Below are 17,095 nucleotides of genomic sequence, written 5' to 3' on the forward strand. Positions count from 1 at the left end.
CTTATTCTTCTGATGGAATCTGTAACCCACTCCAAATTATAGGGAAAAGGTTAATTCTGCTGAACGACATGCTGTGTCCTTCAGTATCTGATTTTATGTACCATTCCATGGATAGCTGGTTTTAACAGTTCACTTATTTTTCTTCAAGTGCAGTTTTTGAAACTGAATATTTTGATGCTTTCCCTGGAGGCAGATAGCATCAGACCCCTTGTGTGAGGACAAATACAGATCCACAATAAGAACATCCAGTTAATACAAAAAAGTTCACAATAAGATACTCTCTGAAGCATGAGGATTATGAGATACAAAGAGACAGACGTCAGAAAGAAAAATATTCATTGAGCATAGTACACAACTATCCACTTCAGAATTTTTGTAGTGTCCCCTGAAGTATTTAATATTGGTCAGGAATTCAGAGTAAGCATACACATCTCACTGACTAATGATGCAAGGAATGTAACAGTTAAGAGGCCCATTTCAGTTCGGGATATAGCAAACATTCAAAAATAATCACGGATTTACATTCAAAATCATATAACACTCCAGAGAACACATTCAATGCTTCAAATTGATAGGGGATCTCAAGGAAGAGGAAATCAGTAGCATGAATCAATTCATCTATTCTTATGTCAACACAGCATAATCCAACGAAAGGAAAAGGAATTAGCATTTTATACCACTCCCATTTCTGTTTGTTGTAACATTTACTAACAATATCAAATGAGTAGGAAACATAAATAATGCATGAATCTCTAAAATAAAATAGCGTATCACTTACTTAACAGAAACAATGTAAATTCAGCAAGAGCGGAAGGAAATTATTTTAAGTAAATTCCCTTGATATAGATCCAAATATTCACATGAAATTAAATTATAGCATTTCTATTGTTCCCTAATAATCACTGGGAAATAGAGGTTATTATTTTACATTCCCTGGTGGCTTGTTGCTGAAGTCATTGGAAAGGCAGTGGGGATTAATCTGACTTTTTATCCTATTTACGCTACTTGTAAAACCCAAGAGTCAGAGCTGTTTGGTTGGGGTTTTTTTAATGCACCATTTACCAAGAGCACCATTAAATTAACACCACCATGAAATGACAGATATCAAACATAAGGCTGTATATCATAAAAAAGGTGTCTTAGGAGTTACTTTTTCCTTTATTTGCTTTTTAAAGGGAAATGTTTGGTGCATGACCTCTATTTTTTCTATGACTACTAGTTAATTTTTTAGCATCAGGAAATAAAAGACAGGGATAAAAAAAATTGACTTACAATAATCGCCATATTATTACTGCTGCCAATAACAATAGCTGCAAAGCTTTAGACAACAGAGTTTTTATTTATGTGATATACAGTTCTATTTAACCTCACACGTCAGTGTTTTTCCCAGTAATACTGTTCATATCTTCTTTCATTAGCTTCTTCTAAAGAAAACAAAACCAAGTTCCTTTTGGTTCTTTATGCAAGGACAGAAGACTTACTAAACATCTCTCAAACTATTTCCTTGACCATTGGAAACACTTAAATTATACATTCAGTGGACAAGCACTCCAACACTCTCTGCATTCACCAAAACAAATAAATAATTTTACATACAAAGAATTTAATAGGCATCAGATAAGAAATAAATTGGTGATATAAATAAATACTTTCCATATTCAAATACAATTCATGCACTCATACGCATGCTCATAAATTAATAATACAAAATTCAAGGCAGGGAAATAAGATCATTAACTGGTAAGTAAAATTAGCATCTGTCATTCCATATTCCTGTACATCCAGCATTCGCTGATATAATATTGTCTTTTGCTGTCACACACTTCAAGAATTAAAAGGAAGTTGTAAATGGTATGATGAAGTGTATCCATAAATAGTCTCAATGACAACTAGCTGTTTTTCTCCAAGCCTTCTAAAAAATGTCAAGAAGAACAAGCTTTTTTTTAAAAAAAAAAAAAAGAAAAAAAAAAACCCAAAACTTATGCAAGTTTTCCCTTTTTATGCAGAGCTAAAGGAAATCAAATTCTTAAAGACCTGCACGCCCTGTCTCAAGCTTTCCAGTCAGCAGAGAACTTTTTCTAAAATCATCACTAATTTGTAAATTGGCTGACTTGAAGTGCTTCCAGCAGAGGAATCAAAGTGTATGCACAATGCTCCATACTTCCTCAGAAATAAGCAGAAAACGGTTTGAAGATTTCACAGTTAAATCACAAGTTTGTCAAGCAGAAAACTCTTATTACTAGCAATCTATTCAGCATATAGCGTGGCACACTGATCCTCACAGGGACCTCTGGATTATATGATGGCATGCAGAAATCTGCAGTAAGAGAACTGGAAAATAAAAACCAAGCATCTTTGACAAAGGTGATACTTCATTAGTTTAATTCCAATAATAACTAAATAAATTCCACTAACAGGCAGATAAAACTTTTTAAAAACAGAGAAATTCCAAGTTTTCTGAATTTTCTTATTGAAGTATCACTACCATGGTAACTGCGTGTCCTCGATGCTCTCAGCATGAGCATTCAGTTTGAAGAACAAACAGAACGGGTCTATTTTAAACACAGCAAAAAGCTGGATGCAAATGATTTCCCATCAAGAGCAGCTTCTCCACACATGACTACTATTTGCCACTTTGTGTACTATGATTTGATGATTGCATTCTACTAAACTTACAGCGATTTGTAAAATATTTTTCTACAAGACTGAAACCTCACCCAAGTCTCTGACCCTGCATTGGGATCCAACAGCTCAGCTATACAATCTGTGCATTCCCACTGAAGTCATACTGAAATAGAACAAAAAGTATCTTTCTATCTGACTGGTCTTTTTTCACTTAATAAAATTAATGTTTTTTTCCCCCTCTTACTCTAATGGCCTTCCTACAAGATACAAAGTAAAACTTTACATGGAAAGATCAAATTCTAAACTATAGAAAGGCCAGAAACTTCTAAAAGTGAAAAAGGGAGTGACTGCTCCAAGAAGAAAAAAGAAAAATAAAGAAAGATAAAATAAAGGGAAATTATGTATACATATTATGAAAGACTAACCAGTTTGGGGAAAAAAAAAAAATAAATCCTTCACCTATACATTGCTTTTCCTTTTTCTAATAGTTAGCTTACAATAATCTTGAACCCAAACTGGCAAGCTATTAATTTGAAACATTAACTAAGTAATTAACAAGTATTCTGGTAAACAGCTTTTAAGGTGGTAAGTACTGAACAGTCGACACCTCACTCTTCCATCTAGCCTGGAAAAATTTTTTAGCATGAAGCAAAAATTTTGCAATTTTATAGGTTTAGGTGATATTAACTATGCAACTATACCATATAAATGTTTATGATTTTGTCACTTTAAAATATTTATGTAAACAGATATAGTGGGAGACCAATTCTATGGTTACTTACTCCTAGGAATAAATGAACTTTAGGTAAGCCTCTTCCTGGATTAATAAATTTGCTCCAATCTGAGTCAGAAAATCCTTTTCCTCACCTCCCTAAGTACTCATAAGAAGAAGGAAAACCAGGACAGACATAGTCATTGGATGGATTTGAGCTAGTTAAACTTTCACAATATTTAAAAATCCCCCTACTGAGATTAATCCTTACCTCACTACTTTATCCATAATTGACTTCCAAGGAAGGAAAAAAAAGTAGTTTCATTGCTTGTGTGGAATTTTTTAAAAAATACTTGTACAAGAACACACTTAAAACTTCTGTAAGAAAGCTACATCTGAATAGAAATATAAATGAAAGCATACTGTAGATTCATCAGTATGGAAACAAAGGGAATAAGGATACCATAACAAAGGACAAATCTGACAAGTCTGATCAATAATGTATCCTGCAAGAGTTTATCAGGGGTGATGAATCTGGTTTCTCTTCTTACCAATTATTTATCATATTCTTGGATTACTAGTATACATTCACTGGACAACACTCAAAGTATTTCATTAAATATAAATACCAATCTACATTTCCACTATAAGCTCTTTGTTTACAGTTTATTGCTGTGCCTTGTGACTAATCAGACAAGATGGGGGGAAGGAAAGGTACAGCAGCATTCAAAGGTTATTTTGGGGTGGGGAGTAAGGAGGGAAGAAATTGTGAGAAAAGAGTTTTTAAATCAATGCAAAAGTATTTGACTGAACACTCCATTAAAAATTGCTGCAGTCTGTGCTAGCACATTTCTGCCTTTGCAGAATTTCAAGTGATTCTTATGAAATACTTAACATCTATTACACAAGTTAAAAAAATTAAAATAGGACTACAGGAGAAATAGAAAAAAGTGTACTATTTTATCCAAACAGAGGCCCATTGCAACATATTATTGCCAACAAACTTACCAGTCGTCTCCTCTCCTCTTCAACAGCAATCAGGAGACGAGCAAACTCTTTCAGTGACTGGGCTGAAAAGAAAACAAAGAAAAAGAACGTCCTGGTCAAAATTACATTTTCAAACCAGATAAGTCCATTATCTGGATTGAAGCTGTGGTGATAAGATACTGTTCTTATATAGTACTTCACTGAAATCAGTAGTCATTAAATAAGGCACAGACTGAAGTGAGCAGCAGGTCAAGAGCAGGTAAAAAAACAAAGGAAAAGAACCCAAGTCTTAAGAGTCATGGGTATTTAAAAAACAAACTTTAAAATGGAATATGGCAAACTGATTTTCCTGAAACGTGCAAAGATCAGTCTCAAAATAAAAACTTCTACAACCAGCCACAAAATTTACTTTAGCACACTAGGAGCAGAAAGAAACTGCAAAGAAAAATATTGCGTTTCTCCTATTAAAGTGCAGCAACAAATATTTACAAGAACTATGAAAAATACTCAGGTAAAAATTTGAAAGTCAACATTTTAGAAGAATTGCATTACTTATGCCAACTGTTTAGGTTTAGCAGCTCTTTGGCTTTATGTTTTACAAGGACAAGCTCTCATGTGATGACAACAGGTGATTGATTTATAAGCAAGCTCTGAATTGTATTACAACTGTGAGAGTCTTTGCTCAAAACTGCCTTCAAATATAAGTCGAAGGGCTATAGCAGATGTCAACAGAAACATAATAAAAGTATTAACCCATAAAAAAGGGCAAGAAAGGAGAAAACATTCCAAAAACTCTTAAGGCTTCATTCTCATGTAAGCAAGTGGTGCAAATGTCTCTGGAAAAATCTCTTTTCATTTGTATTACTTTCTCAAGGGCATATGGGTTATTCAGAATTCAGCATAACAGCTCCACAGACAAAAATGCAGAGAAGAATCATGTGAAGAGAGCTAAGTAGCTCTTCTTACTTTCTCCTGATGCATCTAGCAGTAATTGATGCCAATGACAGGATGCTAAATTTCATGGTTTAAAGCTCTGATCTCAGAATGCAGATTCATAAATCCTACAGGTTCTCACAAAAAACTTGAGACAATCTAAATCTTTTAAAAAGGAAATAAAACTTGTAGAATTTCTGAAAAGAACAGGCTTGGAAAAGTCTTCAGAGTTAACCAACATACACTGCTGAGGGTATGCTAACAGAACTCTTGTCCTCTTAGCTATTTTTCCATCTTCTTACAAAATATGTCAGTCTCCAATAATATGGCTTCATCCCCTCTCAACCTCCCTGAAAGATTTAAAGAAATAAGCATATTTTCTAGATGATCTGCTGTGTTTCAGTACCTTCTAAGAGGGAACCAGTATCTAGCTTGCCTTAACTGCCTTGTCCAGCATTCACAAATTGCTACTTAGTTTTTGGACCACACCCAAATAATTTTGATCCTGTATCCCATCTGGACCTTGCAGAGGTCACCCTTGCATTCTTCTTGCTGTCTTTTAACTTTTACAGCTGAAGAACACTTCGCTGTTTGTTCCAATTTCTTCTGCAAGACCTTATATAGTCTGTTCTTTGCAGCAATAATGCTATACCTGCATATCTTGACCTCTAAGTCATTCTTTGCTGACAAATTCTTTTTTCCCTGTTATTAGTCATGAGTTCTTTGTTTAGTCCAAATACACATGGTAAATTAAATGTCCATCTCACTGGGTCTTGAGCCTTTTCCTCTAATAATTTGCCCTGAGAACACAAACACCAGAAAATTTTGCCACCTTTTAAGTAAAAGAAATTCTAGGCCTCCTGTGCAAACTCCTGAACTCCTTGACTCAGGCTTACCAGTTGAGCCTTTCAGTTACTGAGTTTCAATTACTTACCAGCTCAGCCTTTATCAGAATTACATCTTTATATCAAGAACTTAGTTTACTATCCACTGAATTAACTTAATCTCTTAGTCAGCTCGTAATAACCCATCTGCCAAAACCAGGTAAAGAAATAGATGATGAACTGACTGGTTAAATTACCTGATAAGAAATCTGTTGAGTGTTACATTCAAAAATATCTATGTACCCATTACAAAACCCTAAAAACTAAATAAACAATGAGCCAAACACACATGGCCAAACTAATTATTTTCACACTGATATTGCCCCAAATTTAACAAGAAACTATCCCTGCCTGTAGAAAGCAGGACAGAACTAGTTAATCCCTTGCACATGTGGCAGAGTGATTTTTTTACCCACCATTAAAAAAAATTAACCTTTTGAAATAAACTAGATAAACATATTGTTTGAATTTTATTACCTATTCAGGGAATTAGGATGCACTTCAGAAAAACAGCTGACTTTCTAGTAAAGCCAGCAAGAGAAATTGTTTCCAGATTATTTCAGTGAAATAATTGGTCATTTTTAACCGCAAGATGATGTGTTACTGCAGTCACACACTGAAACTCCATTCCCCCTCCTTTTTTCACTTTTTTATTGTGGAGCCACTCACAATGACAGAACTATTTCAAAGAGAAATGATCATACCCAGCACTGTATCTTTGTGAGGCCAGCAGATCCAGAACCTACTGAAATTTAAGTTTTCCCTAACCACATCAAGCCTTATGGTACTCTTCACTTAAGTTTCTGATCACATCATTAAAACCCTCGTTAATAAAACAAAGGCTCATGAAATTTTTTTTCTTCATCATCTGCAATGAGAAAGTTAACATTTTACACCTTTCAGCAGGCACACACAAATACTGCCAGTTCCCAGTCCCAAAGTATGGGCAGGACTTTATCTAAATCAAATAGAAAGGGTGGGGGACAAGCAGGTAAAAGCAATACAGTTATGAAGAAAAAAAATATCCTCTCTGGTCAGGCGATATTCAGCATTTTAGGAGCAAAAAGATACTACAGGAAGAAGAACAGGAAGCAGAAACTGGGCAGAAGGATGACTGGAAAGTGTGAGGAGGAAGGGAAAAAAAAACAACCCAGTAAGAGAAACTTTTGATTCATCTTCCTAATTTCAAGGCAGAACTGGAAGGTTTTTTAGCTTCAAAGTCGAAACTTTTGCTTAGGATTTAAATACAGCCAGGGCAGACAGAAAAACAACTATAAAAATATGTTCTGCAAGTGTGCAAATCAAGATTTTCCTCAGTCTTTAACAGTAATATAAAGGTACTAATATGTCACCTATACAGTGTGCCTCAGCTAAAGATTGAGATGATGTCTCCATCTTTTCTTCCCTGTTGCTTCACCTTTGCGGGGATTATAAAGGTCAAAGTTTTACTAAGAACACAGAACCTACACTCTTCAGCAGGACTAAGACAAACCATTCCCCTGATCCTAGAGAAACCTTCACTGCAGACACCTTCGCATCAATACCGACTACGCCTCCGCTGTTCACTGCCCAACACCCACATCCATCCTTTTTGCACCGGTCAATGCCCACAAAGCCACGGAGCATCCCTTCCCAGCTCGGGAGGTGCACAGGGAGAACAACAAGTGCATCGTGTAATTCAGACCGCAATGAAGGATGCACGCCCAGTACGCAGAGCTCAGCAACATAGATGTCTCTGGTGACCCCACTGGTTCTTCTGCCCTTGCAATGGCACCACATAACGCCAAAAAAGGCTTTACCACTGCCAGCTCTCCTACAATACCAATGAGTACTGCAGCGCTTCTGAATTTTTCATGTTATTGCACCCTTCTTCCCATACAACTCCCACTCAGTCTGACCTCATTAAAAGCCAGGGTCTGTCCCCAGAGAACTTCATCTGTGCTGGAAGCTGCAGCAGGAGGTGGTAAAGGGAAGGCAAGGCAGCCCTCGCTCCTCTTTTCCCAGCCTGCACTTTTCCCTTCTTTCTCCCCTCTTCTCCCACAGCCCCCCTCTGGTTGCAGACAGGTGACAGCTTTGCCTCGCGGGGGGACTGGGCTGGGCAGACCGAGGGATACCCAGCACGGAGCTCACCGTAGGGTGTCAGAGCTCACCACGGGCCCTCAGAGCTCACCGTAGGGTGTCAGAGCTCACAGCGGGCCCTCAGAGCTCACCGTGGGGTGTCAGAGCTCACCGTGGGCGCTCAGAGCTCACCGCGGGCCCTCAGAGCTCACCGCGGCCCTCAGAGCTCACCGCGGGCCCTCAGAGCTCACCGTGGGGTGTCAGAGCTCACCGCGGGCCCTCAGAGCTCATTGTGGGGTGTCAGAGCTCACCGTGGGCCCTCAGAGCTCACCGCGGGCCCTCAGAGCTCACCGTGGGCCCTCAGAGCTCACCGTGGGCCCTCAGAGCTCACCGCGGGCCCTCAGAGCTCACCGCGGCCCTCAGAGCTCACCGTGGGCCCTCAGAGCTCACCGTGGGGTGTCAGAGCTCACCGCGGGCCCTCAGAGCTCACCGTGGGCCCTCAGAGCTCACCGCGGCCCTCAGAGCTCACCGTGGGCCCTCAGAGCTCACCGCGGCCCTTAGAGCTCACCACGGGCCCTCAGAGCTCACCGCGGGCCCTCAGAGCTCACCGCGGGGACTCGCCCGCAGGGCCGCCCAACAGCCCCCGGAGCTTGGCAGGGGCCCCATTCCCCTCCACAGCCGGGCCCCCGCGCAGGATTTCAGCGGGAACCCGAGGCACAGGGTACACACATCTAATTCTGGATTCCCAGCTCTCAACAGGAAGCAAACAAATATTTCGACAATAATAATCTGAGGTGCTTTTGCATAGTTAAAAACCAGGAGATTTAAAAATCAGAACCACTTGTGTCAGATGTGGCCCACTGCTGTCCGTCAGGAAGCTCGGGAATTACAAGCAGGCCTTGCAATCTTTTCTTACTAATGCTGCAACATTTTTATTTTTTTTTCTCCCCTTCTTTTTAATTGGAACAGACACAGAAGAATTAAAGTTAAATTTATAAATACAAAAGGGGATGGGGGGAGGAAGAGCTAAGTATTTTACAAGAGGAAATGTCATGGGAATGGGCTGATAAGAAATAAATTCTGAAAACATACCAATAATATAAAGTACAGTACGTAACCTAACTTATAATACATATGAAGGTGGTTTTAATTATTTTCAAAAAGCACCAGCCTCTTTATTTGTAAATGAAAAGCCTTTTAATTTGCTTCATAAGGAAGCAAACTAACACTACCAACACCTTAAACCTTAATGGTGTAGATCAACAATGTCTTTTTTTCCAAAAGATGCGTTTCATTTGGAGTTTTATCCCTATCATTTCAAATATACGGTACAGCTCCATAAACAACTATACTTGCATAATCAAAAGGGAACTGAAGCTTAGAGTAGGACTAAGTGAATGAGGGTGAAATGGAAAAGGATAAAAATTAATTTCTCTGAATTTATAGAATGCATTATTAAAAATACACCTCATTTATGCTCTAGAATTCTGGTTTACTGCATTAAAATCAACCCAGCAGTTCATAGGAAAAAAAACCCCATGTACTTAATAAACTTTATGAAGTTTTTGTTATATACTTGTGTAGAGTATGATTCACCTTAAAACAGCATGCCTATGGACAGTATTGAAGCTACTCTATCAGTAACTAGCTTAATACTAAAGAGTACAGTGTTACACTGCACTACTAAATGTTGCATACAATAGGTATGATGCCATCTATATTTCATTAGAAAAGGAAAGCAACATGTATGAAACCTAGAAGTAGTTTTATATGACCCATACTGAATTCAAAGACATAAAGCCAAGTTTGGAAGGTAATGTTCAACCCGAGTTAGAATGGAAAGTTACCATGGAAAACAGAATTTTTAAAAATGTTCTTTTCTGTGAAATGGACTGTTGGTTTAGCTTATACTTATGTATGCAGTCTTAAACAATGCACAGGCAATTTTTAGATACTCTAAAGTACACTAAACAACATTTTATAGTATTCTAAGCAGATATCACCACTATCTTCAGATACGTGAATGCCAGCATGGAAAAAATATACATACAGAAATATGTCATTTGTTATTATGACATCTTGCTGTATAAGAGGCAAAAACGTGCAAGCCTGTTGGAGATTTCCTTATATCTTCCTGATCTGACTGGGGAAATGCCAGGACTGTGCTGTACATTGCTCCCAACACACTTTGGCAGAAAGGTCAGTCAAGTACATCCTCTCTCCAGAACTGGTCATATCTAGCATAGACAAGCTATAGCAGGCTCTGAATTCATGACTGAGCATGAACTTAAACTAAAGCCTCCAAGGGATTTTTTCCCAGTAAGTAATACATTACCAAATCAGAATTCAAGATGGACCTAAGACCCATAAGGAAATCTTCTAAGGATTAACACTTGTTTACTAGACTTCAGTGACAAAGCAGAATAAATGTAAGATCCATGAGTGCTGGGAGGGCTGGGAGAAGAGACTTTCTTTTCCAATTCTAAAATGAAAGTAAACGTATTATTAAATAGTGACTAATTCACAGACCTATCTCCAGAGCTTTTAACAACTAGCATTATTTGCAGCCACAAATGCTATTTCAAAAAGTTTCTCAAAAAGCCACAACATCAAATAAAATTTCCATCCTTCTTTCTGTGGCTTCAAGCCATATTGAAAAAGTACGGGGGCCAGGGGAAAGGGAAGTAGGACAAGAGGGGCAACAGATGGTTTCCTGATCAGACAAAAAAATCACAAATTTCAGATTAACACTGACAGGCTACCACAAGTATCTGGAATAAAGAGCCAGTAACTTGCTTTCTCAGTACTTTCTACCTAACAAGAATTGGGGATGTCATGAAAGCCACATAGGATCTGTAGTGTATATCTGAAGGTAACTAAACTGGATGTCTCAAAATGTTGCCACTATGGCAAGTTTTCAACACGCCAAAATGTAAATCCAAAGAAGGAGTGTCTTGAAATAAGGCTCCCAAAGCCTGCCATTCTCTTTGTCTTTCAATATGTTGCCTATGAATTTAAATATAACCTTATCTTATACTATACAGATTTCTTTTACCACTGTCACAACCTGGACTGATTTGTTAACAATTCTTTTTCCTCCTTTTTTTTCTACTGAATAAAGCCTATAGAACATTAAAAGTGTACAATTATCTATAGCTTTAAATAGAATTACAGTTTAGCCCAAAGGGCACAAGCTGCAGCATCAACACCTTAGTCTGCAAACTGAAATAAAGAATAATTTGTGCGATTTATAAATATTTCATAACCAATGTTGACTGGGCTTGAGTACCACTGCAATATAGTTAAAAAAACAGTAGTATAAGACAACTGCAACATATTCCTACAGAAAACAGGGTTTTTTTTGGTAGGGTTTTTTTGTTTGGTTGGTTGGGTTTTTTTACAGATTTTCAGAAAAGCTATATTTGGACAAGTACACATCTGCTAATCTTCCCAATTATTGCTCACGTTTTCATTTTTTGTTGGCTGCTGCTATTTCCTCTGTCACTTCTACCTTAGGTTCACTTCCCTCACTTTCCAACTGGCAACATTTTTGGAGAAACTTCAGTTTGGAAGACTGAGCTCAGTACCATAAGTAATATTTACTGGGAAAGCAGAAAAGAAGACAAAAGATGGGGAGAGGAGTGAAGGATTTGAAACCGCTGTTTTTCTTACCAATTTTGTTCTCTTCTGGGTTTCATTCCCAAGTTATTAGAGGAAACAGAGTAACTGCTTTCTTTTGTTTAGGTTTAAGGTAATACCGCTTAGGTATTTATGTAAATTCCAGTTCGTAAGCTAACAGCACATCTGATGTGCTTTAACTTTAAGCTAAGTATCGGTGTGAAAAGATAAATTGTGTTAGAAGATTCCATTGCAGAAAAAGAAGCTAGAATAGTAAGATAATGGTTCATTTCTTCATGGGGTTTCAGTCTCATTTAAATTTGAAAAATTAATATTGGATGAGCTGGCTTATCCTCCATTTGGTTTCTCTTACTTCCCTAATCTGGGTATCAGATTTTATGGATCTGTAATAAGGACCTCATGCATTCCTTTAGTCTGTGTTTACCTTTACCACAAACTCCATAAGAACAGGAAAAAAAAGTTATTTGTACCTTCCTATAATACAATGAAATGTGCTTCTGGTAGTAAATGACATGGGCTGAAGCAAAGGTTCAAGTGTACAAGTTTTAATATTACATGGAAGCACCCCAACAGACACCCTCAAATTGACAGCAAATTCTGCCAGCAGACAGTGGTTTAAATTCACAGCCCCAATAACCACAAATTTCCTTGAAGAATTCCATCATGGGAAGGTACACAAAGGTAGAGGCAACTCTGCCTGGTCTGTACTGCTCTTGTGCCAGAATCAAGGCATACTTAGAGCAGACAAAGTGAAGCAATTTCAGACTCAATAAATAAACATTCTTACTATTTGTTCCATAATTAATCTGGTAAGTAAACTCTTCAAGGGCTTAATCCAGTGGTTTTTTATCAATTAGCACCACGACCTTTCAGATTTTGAAGCAATTTCTACCTAATCCAGACTTTGAACTTTCAACTCTAATGAACTAAAAATAAAATAAAATTAAAAAAAAAATCCATCCAATTTCAAGGATGGTTTATCCTGACTTAGCACAGACATGCCCATAAGAAAAACAACTACTGCTGCAAGAGTTAGATCCTCCCAGGGAACACAACTTACAGGGTTAATTTTGTTTCCTGTCTCAGTTCCCACCTTGAACTGTGAGGAAAGGTATTTTGCCAAATTTTTTCAATTCTTGAAAATATGTGCACTACCTTACAAAAATAAATCCTAATTTGCCAAACAAATCCATTATACATCAGGAAGTAAAAGTATGATAAGAGACAAAGAGACACAGAGATGAAAAATGCCTGGTTCAAAACTTCTGGAAAGAAATTACACAAATGAGGAAGCAAGAAAAATGACAAAAATAAGACTTTTATACCCAAATTTATGCTTCAAGGACTACATATTGTTCTCCAAATAGGATCACATCTTCCACTATATACCAGCAAGCAGAGAACTTTTTCAGAGCACAGGTAGTGAAATCCATGTAACTAAAAGTAAACAAACAAACCCCAAGGCTCTTCTCTACTTCATTTGAGTTAAAGCACTGTAAACTCAGAGTAAGTGTGGTATTATTTTGTCTTCTACATCCATCATAATGTGGAGCATATTGGTTCTTTGCAGTATTAGGACAGAGAAATGGTAATAAGTGCTCCAAATTCCCCATGAAGACAAAACCAGCATGAAACTACCACAGATTCAGTAACAGTCTCCCTGCTTGACCTCCCCTGGTTTATGGCATTCAATCACTGTATGTTTTTAGGGAGTGTTCCCCATGAACAGATGCTTTAAAACCTTTCCATTGCTGGCCATATACCAGGCACAAGCTTTTCCCCGATCAGTCTTCTGGGCTCTGTCACACTATAAAGGCAAGACAAACCAGCACAAGAGGCCAGCAAGCTCCACAGTAAGAATGGAACCTCCTGTCTGAGCACAATACATGTGTGCCTCAAAAGTGCAGACTAATATGCGAACTATATAAGGCAACAAATCAAGATCTAAGCTTAATCAAAGTCCAAAGCTTTGCAAGATGTGTTTGCAAGTACAATATAATATGCACATACCATATTAGGCAACTGGAATTTTAACTCAAAAGTATTTCATCTTGCAAAACTTAATGAGCAAATATAGCAAAGTATTTTATGAAGTTTTTTCCTCAACATATGTAAAGCATAAAACGTAGGGCTGCTATTAGAAGTAGAAATCCTTTTCCCTATTACAGAATTTTATTGAAACAAACCTTTGTCAGCATAACTGTCTAAATCCAGTTACAAACAGTATCATACTCAAAAATTCTTTGCTATAAAAAGTAGCTATTGTGTCACAAATATTCAAACAAATATAAGCCTTGTACAAAAGTTAAAACAATGCTTTGAGCCAAGACATTTATACTTTCCACTCCACTCCTTTTCAACAAAAGTCTACAAAAAAAGCTACATGTTTATACACAAACTAAGATGACTTGCAAGAAAGTCAGGTTATCTAGAATTTCCAGATCCACTGTCAGCCCTTGTCAAATACAATACTTGGAGAGATAACCTTAAGACATGCAATGTTACACAATTTAAATAAATCCAATTACTTGACTTAATATCAGTAAATTGCCATGCCCTATTCATGAAGAACCTTACAAAGCAAATACAAGTAGAAAATTCTAAATGGATCAAACAAGGGCAAAACATTTCCCAGAGTCCTGAAAGATTTTTTTAAAGTTTATAATGTCTGTCTATCCCACAGTATATGAGTAAAAACAAAACCAAAACAAATCCACACCAAACAATTACTCAAATACCACCACTACACTTTTAACACTTTATTTAAAAAACAGCTGCAATTTATCTACCCTTTGTTAGTGGTCTATCCCAATTATAAAAACAGCAAATATTTTGAAAATACATCATTCAATTTGGAAATATATCTATCTTCTGCAGCATGAATTCTTCAACACAACAATTTTTCAATACAACAGTAGCAGAGCTGTGGTAGAATAAGCCCACTCTAGACTCTATTAGTCTATAGCACCTCTCCCCACATGTGGCATTCTGAAGTGACAGCAGAAACATTTTAAATCATCTAAGCAATTTCTTCCGTTTTCTTAGGAACATGGGACTGAATGGATCTCCCAGGCAGCCACTTGCTCTCGCAGAGCACTATATCAAAACCCTTCCACAAATTAGTAAATCACTTTTCTTGTCTCTCCCCGTCCTTCTACATTTCTGCAAAGAACTGGAGGTTTTTGGGACTAGCCACAACAAATCTTGTATTTTCACCATGTTCTCACAGAATAAAGAGATAACAGTTTTACATAAGTGGTCATTGAGAAATACTGCATCTCTATACCGCTACAAAATAGGGCTTAAGACTATTGTATCTGCCAAAGAGAAACCAGGCTCTGTTTCCACCTGATGCACCCACATGCACAGCAGTCCTGGGGCAGAGCTCCATAGCTGCATAGCTCAGCAGGGTGTGAGGAACAATATTCAATACATTATCTTTTTTCCAACAGGTATGAAGTGATCTTAAAGTTCTTCTGGAGACCTACTTTGAAACCCTAGCAGCTTGAATTGGTGTCCATTGAAACTAACAGCGTAACTTCCTGTACTATAAAAGTCCATTTAATCCAATTAATCTTTACCTTAACCTTTAAATTAACCATTAACCTTTGACTTGAACAGATCAGACTTCTCCAGAGTTGACTGATATCCACAGCCTGTCAGAGGAAGAACAGCTTTAAAAACCCCAGAATAGTCAGAAATAGATAAGATCAAAGGTGGATTCTGGTTAAATCAGAGATTCTTTCAATCCTCTCCTGCTTTCCTTTGCCCCTCCTCCTCCCCCCCCATCCCACTAGAAAGAATTGCAGTATAAATTGACTATGAATACAAATCTTTCATTCTAAGAAAACAATTGGTACTTCATGCTCAAGTTTTTTGAGCAGCTGAATAACAAGACAACGTGGGAAATACCACTGGGCGACATAATAAGCTGAGAAAGTAATACTGAATCCTAGCATTCCATAAACAAAGGAGTTAGAAGTAATTATGACTACATTTCATGCTTGCCAATCCCCGATTCTTCAGAGGCACATCCACACTTTAAATGAAGGGAAAAAAACCTGGTATTTCAATCTTTCCAGCTGTACAAACCTTATTTGTGTGTGGCTCTTTGTGGGTGCTGAAATAGGGGAAGTAAAAGGAAAAGCAATGTATTCAGAATGCAGCTGAGAATCATTAATACTGTTTTTCTGATTTGTAAAATTTAGTGCATTTATTACTTGAATGGTGAAACACTAATTAGGAAAAATATCACCAAATACTTCAACAAATGTCAGGTTTGCCATAATTGCTTTGTTGAATTTAGGCCTACAAAGAGATCAAGGACTTCCTGTGTTTAAAACTCTAATCTCTACTAAGGATTTTGATTTCAGAAATGAGAAATCCTTCACCTTATTTGCTCAAACCTGAAGATGAATATCTCAAAGCTGAGTTGATCAAACCACTACCTGTTTTTGAAACCAAGTGCCTATTGCTCAAGAGATATACTAACTTGACAACTCTAAATTGTTATGCCTTTTTCTAGAAGTGTATTATATGCAGCAACAGTACATACCAGTTATTTTCAAACCAACTCTGTAAGGCAATTCTCTTGTGCTCACACCATCTCCCCGCAGGCATTCATACTTCCATTGGGATGCCCAACTCTAGAAATAACAATGCTAAGTGATGAAGGAGGGAGGAAGAAGTATGTTGAAGGCATGGAACAGGGATAATAAAGTAGAATGCATCTACAAGAGTCCAGAAGATCAAACTATTAATGAGGGACACAACATATACTTCATCTTGATCTGCGAGTGGCATGGACTTGTCTACTTAGCTGTTCAGGTCAAATGTTGACTCATTTAATCTCCTTAGCAGAATGCACCAGGACAACCAAAGCTATTGGTGTACATTGCCTGCCTCAAGCTCCTTCTGTAAACAGCATAAGCTCCAAGGCAAGTGGCAGTCTGAGACACCACAGTTTGCAGTCCAACATAATAAAATGAACTAGCATGAATTTTAGACTCCCTTAGCACTGTAAACTGCAGTGACTCAGGACATCTACTTCACATCCAGCTACTCCTGCCACAGAAGCGTAAGACAGACAGGAAGGGCAGCAACTGCATCAGCCACCCCATTCTAATTTTTTTAATTTGAATATACTTCTTAAGGTAATAGGGAATGGAGTATGCAAATTCTAACAACCTTCTGATATGTGTCTTGGAGAAGAAGAAAAAACAAGGCCTGTGTTGTTGATCTTATTGTACCTTTTCCT

The 17,095-nt window shown here is 37.6% G+C and overlaps 1 protein-coding gene across 3 annotated transcripts in view; it reads right to left on the reverse strand.

Annotated features, from left to right (window-relative positions):
* ARHGAP42 (Rho GTPase activating protein 42) overlaps nucleotides 1-17,095 on the reverse strand; it is a 163,084-nt gene that overhangs the window by 100,870 nt on the left and 45,119 nt on the right. For all 3 annotated transcript variants that reach the window (XM_075050050.1, XM_075050049.1, XM_075050051.1), the window contains one exon: nucleotides 4,346-4,407. In XM_075050050.1, the coding sequence (XP_074906151.1) occupies nucleotides 4,346-4,407 (62 nt within the window). The remainder of the gene's footprint in view (nucleotides 1-4,345; nucleotides 4,408-17,095) is intronic.

The sequence above is a fragment of the Buteo buteo genome, chromosome 18 (assembly GCF_964188355.1).
Source record: "Buteo buteo chromosome 18, bButBut1.hap1.1, whole genome shotgun sequence".
Classification (NCBI taxonomy): domain Eukaryota; kingdom Metazoa; phylum Chordata; class Aves; order Accipitriformes; family Accipitridae; genus Buteo; species Buteo buteo.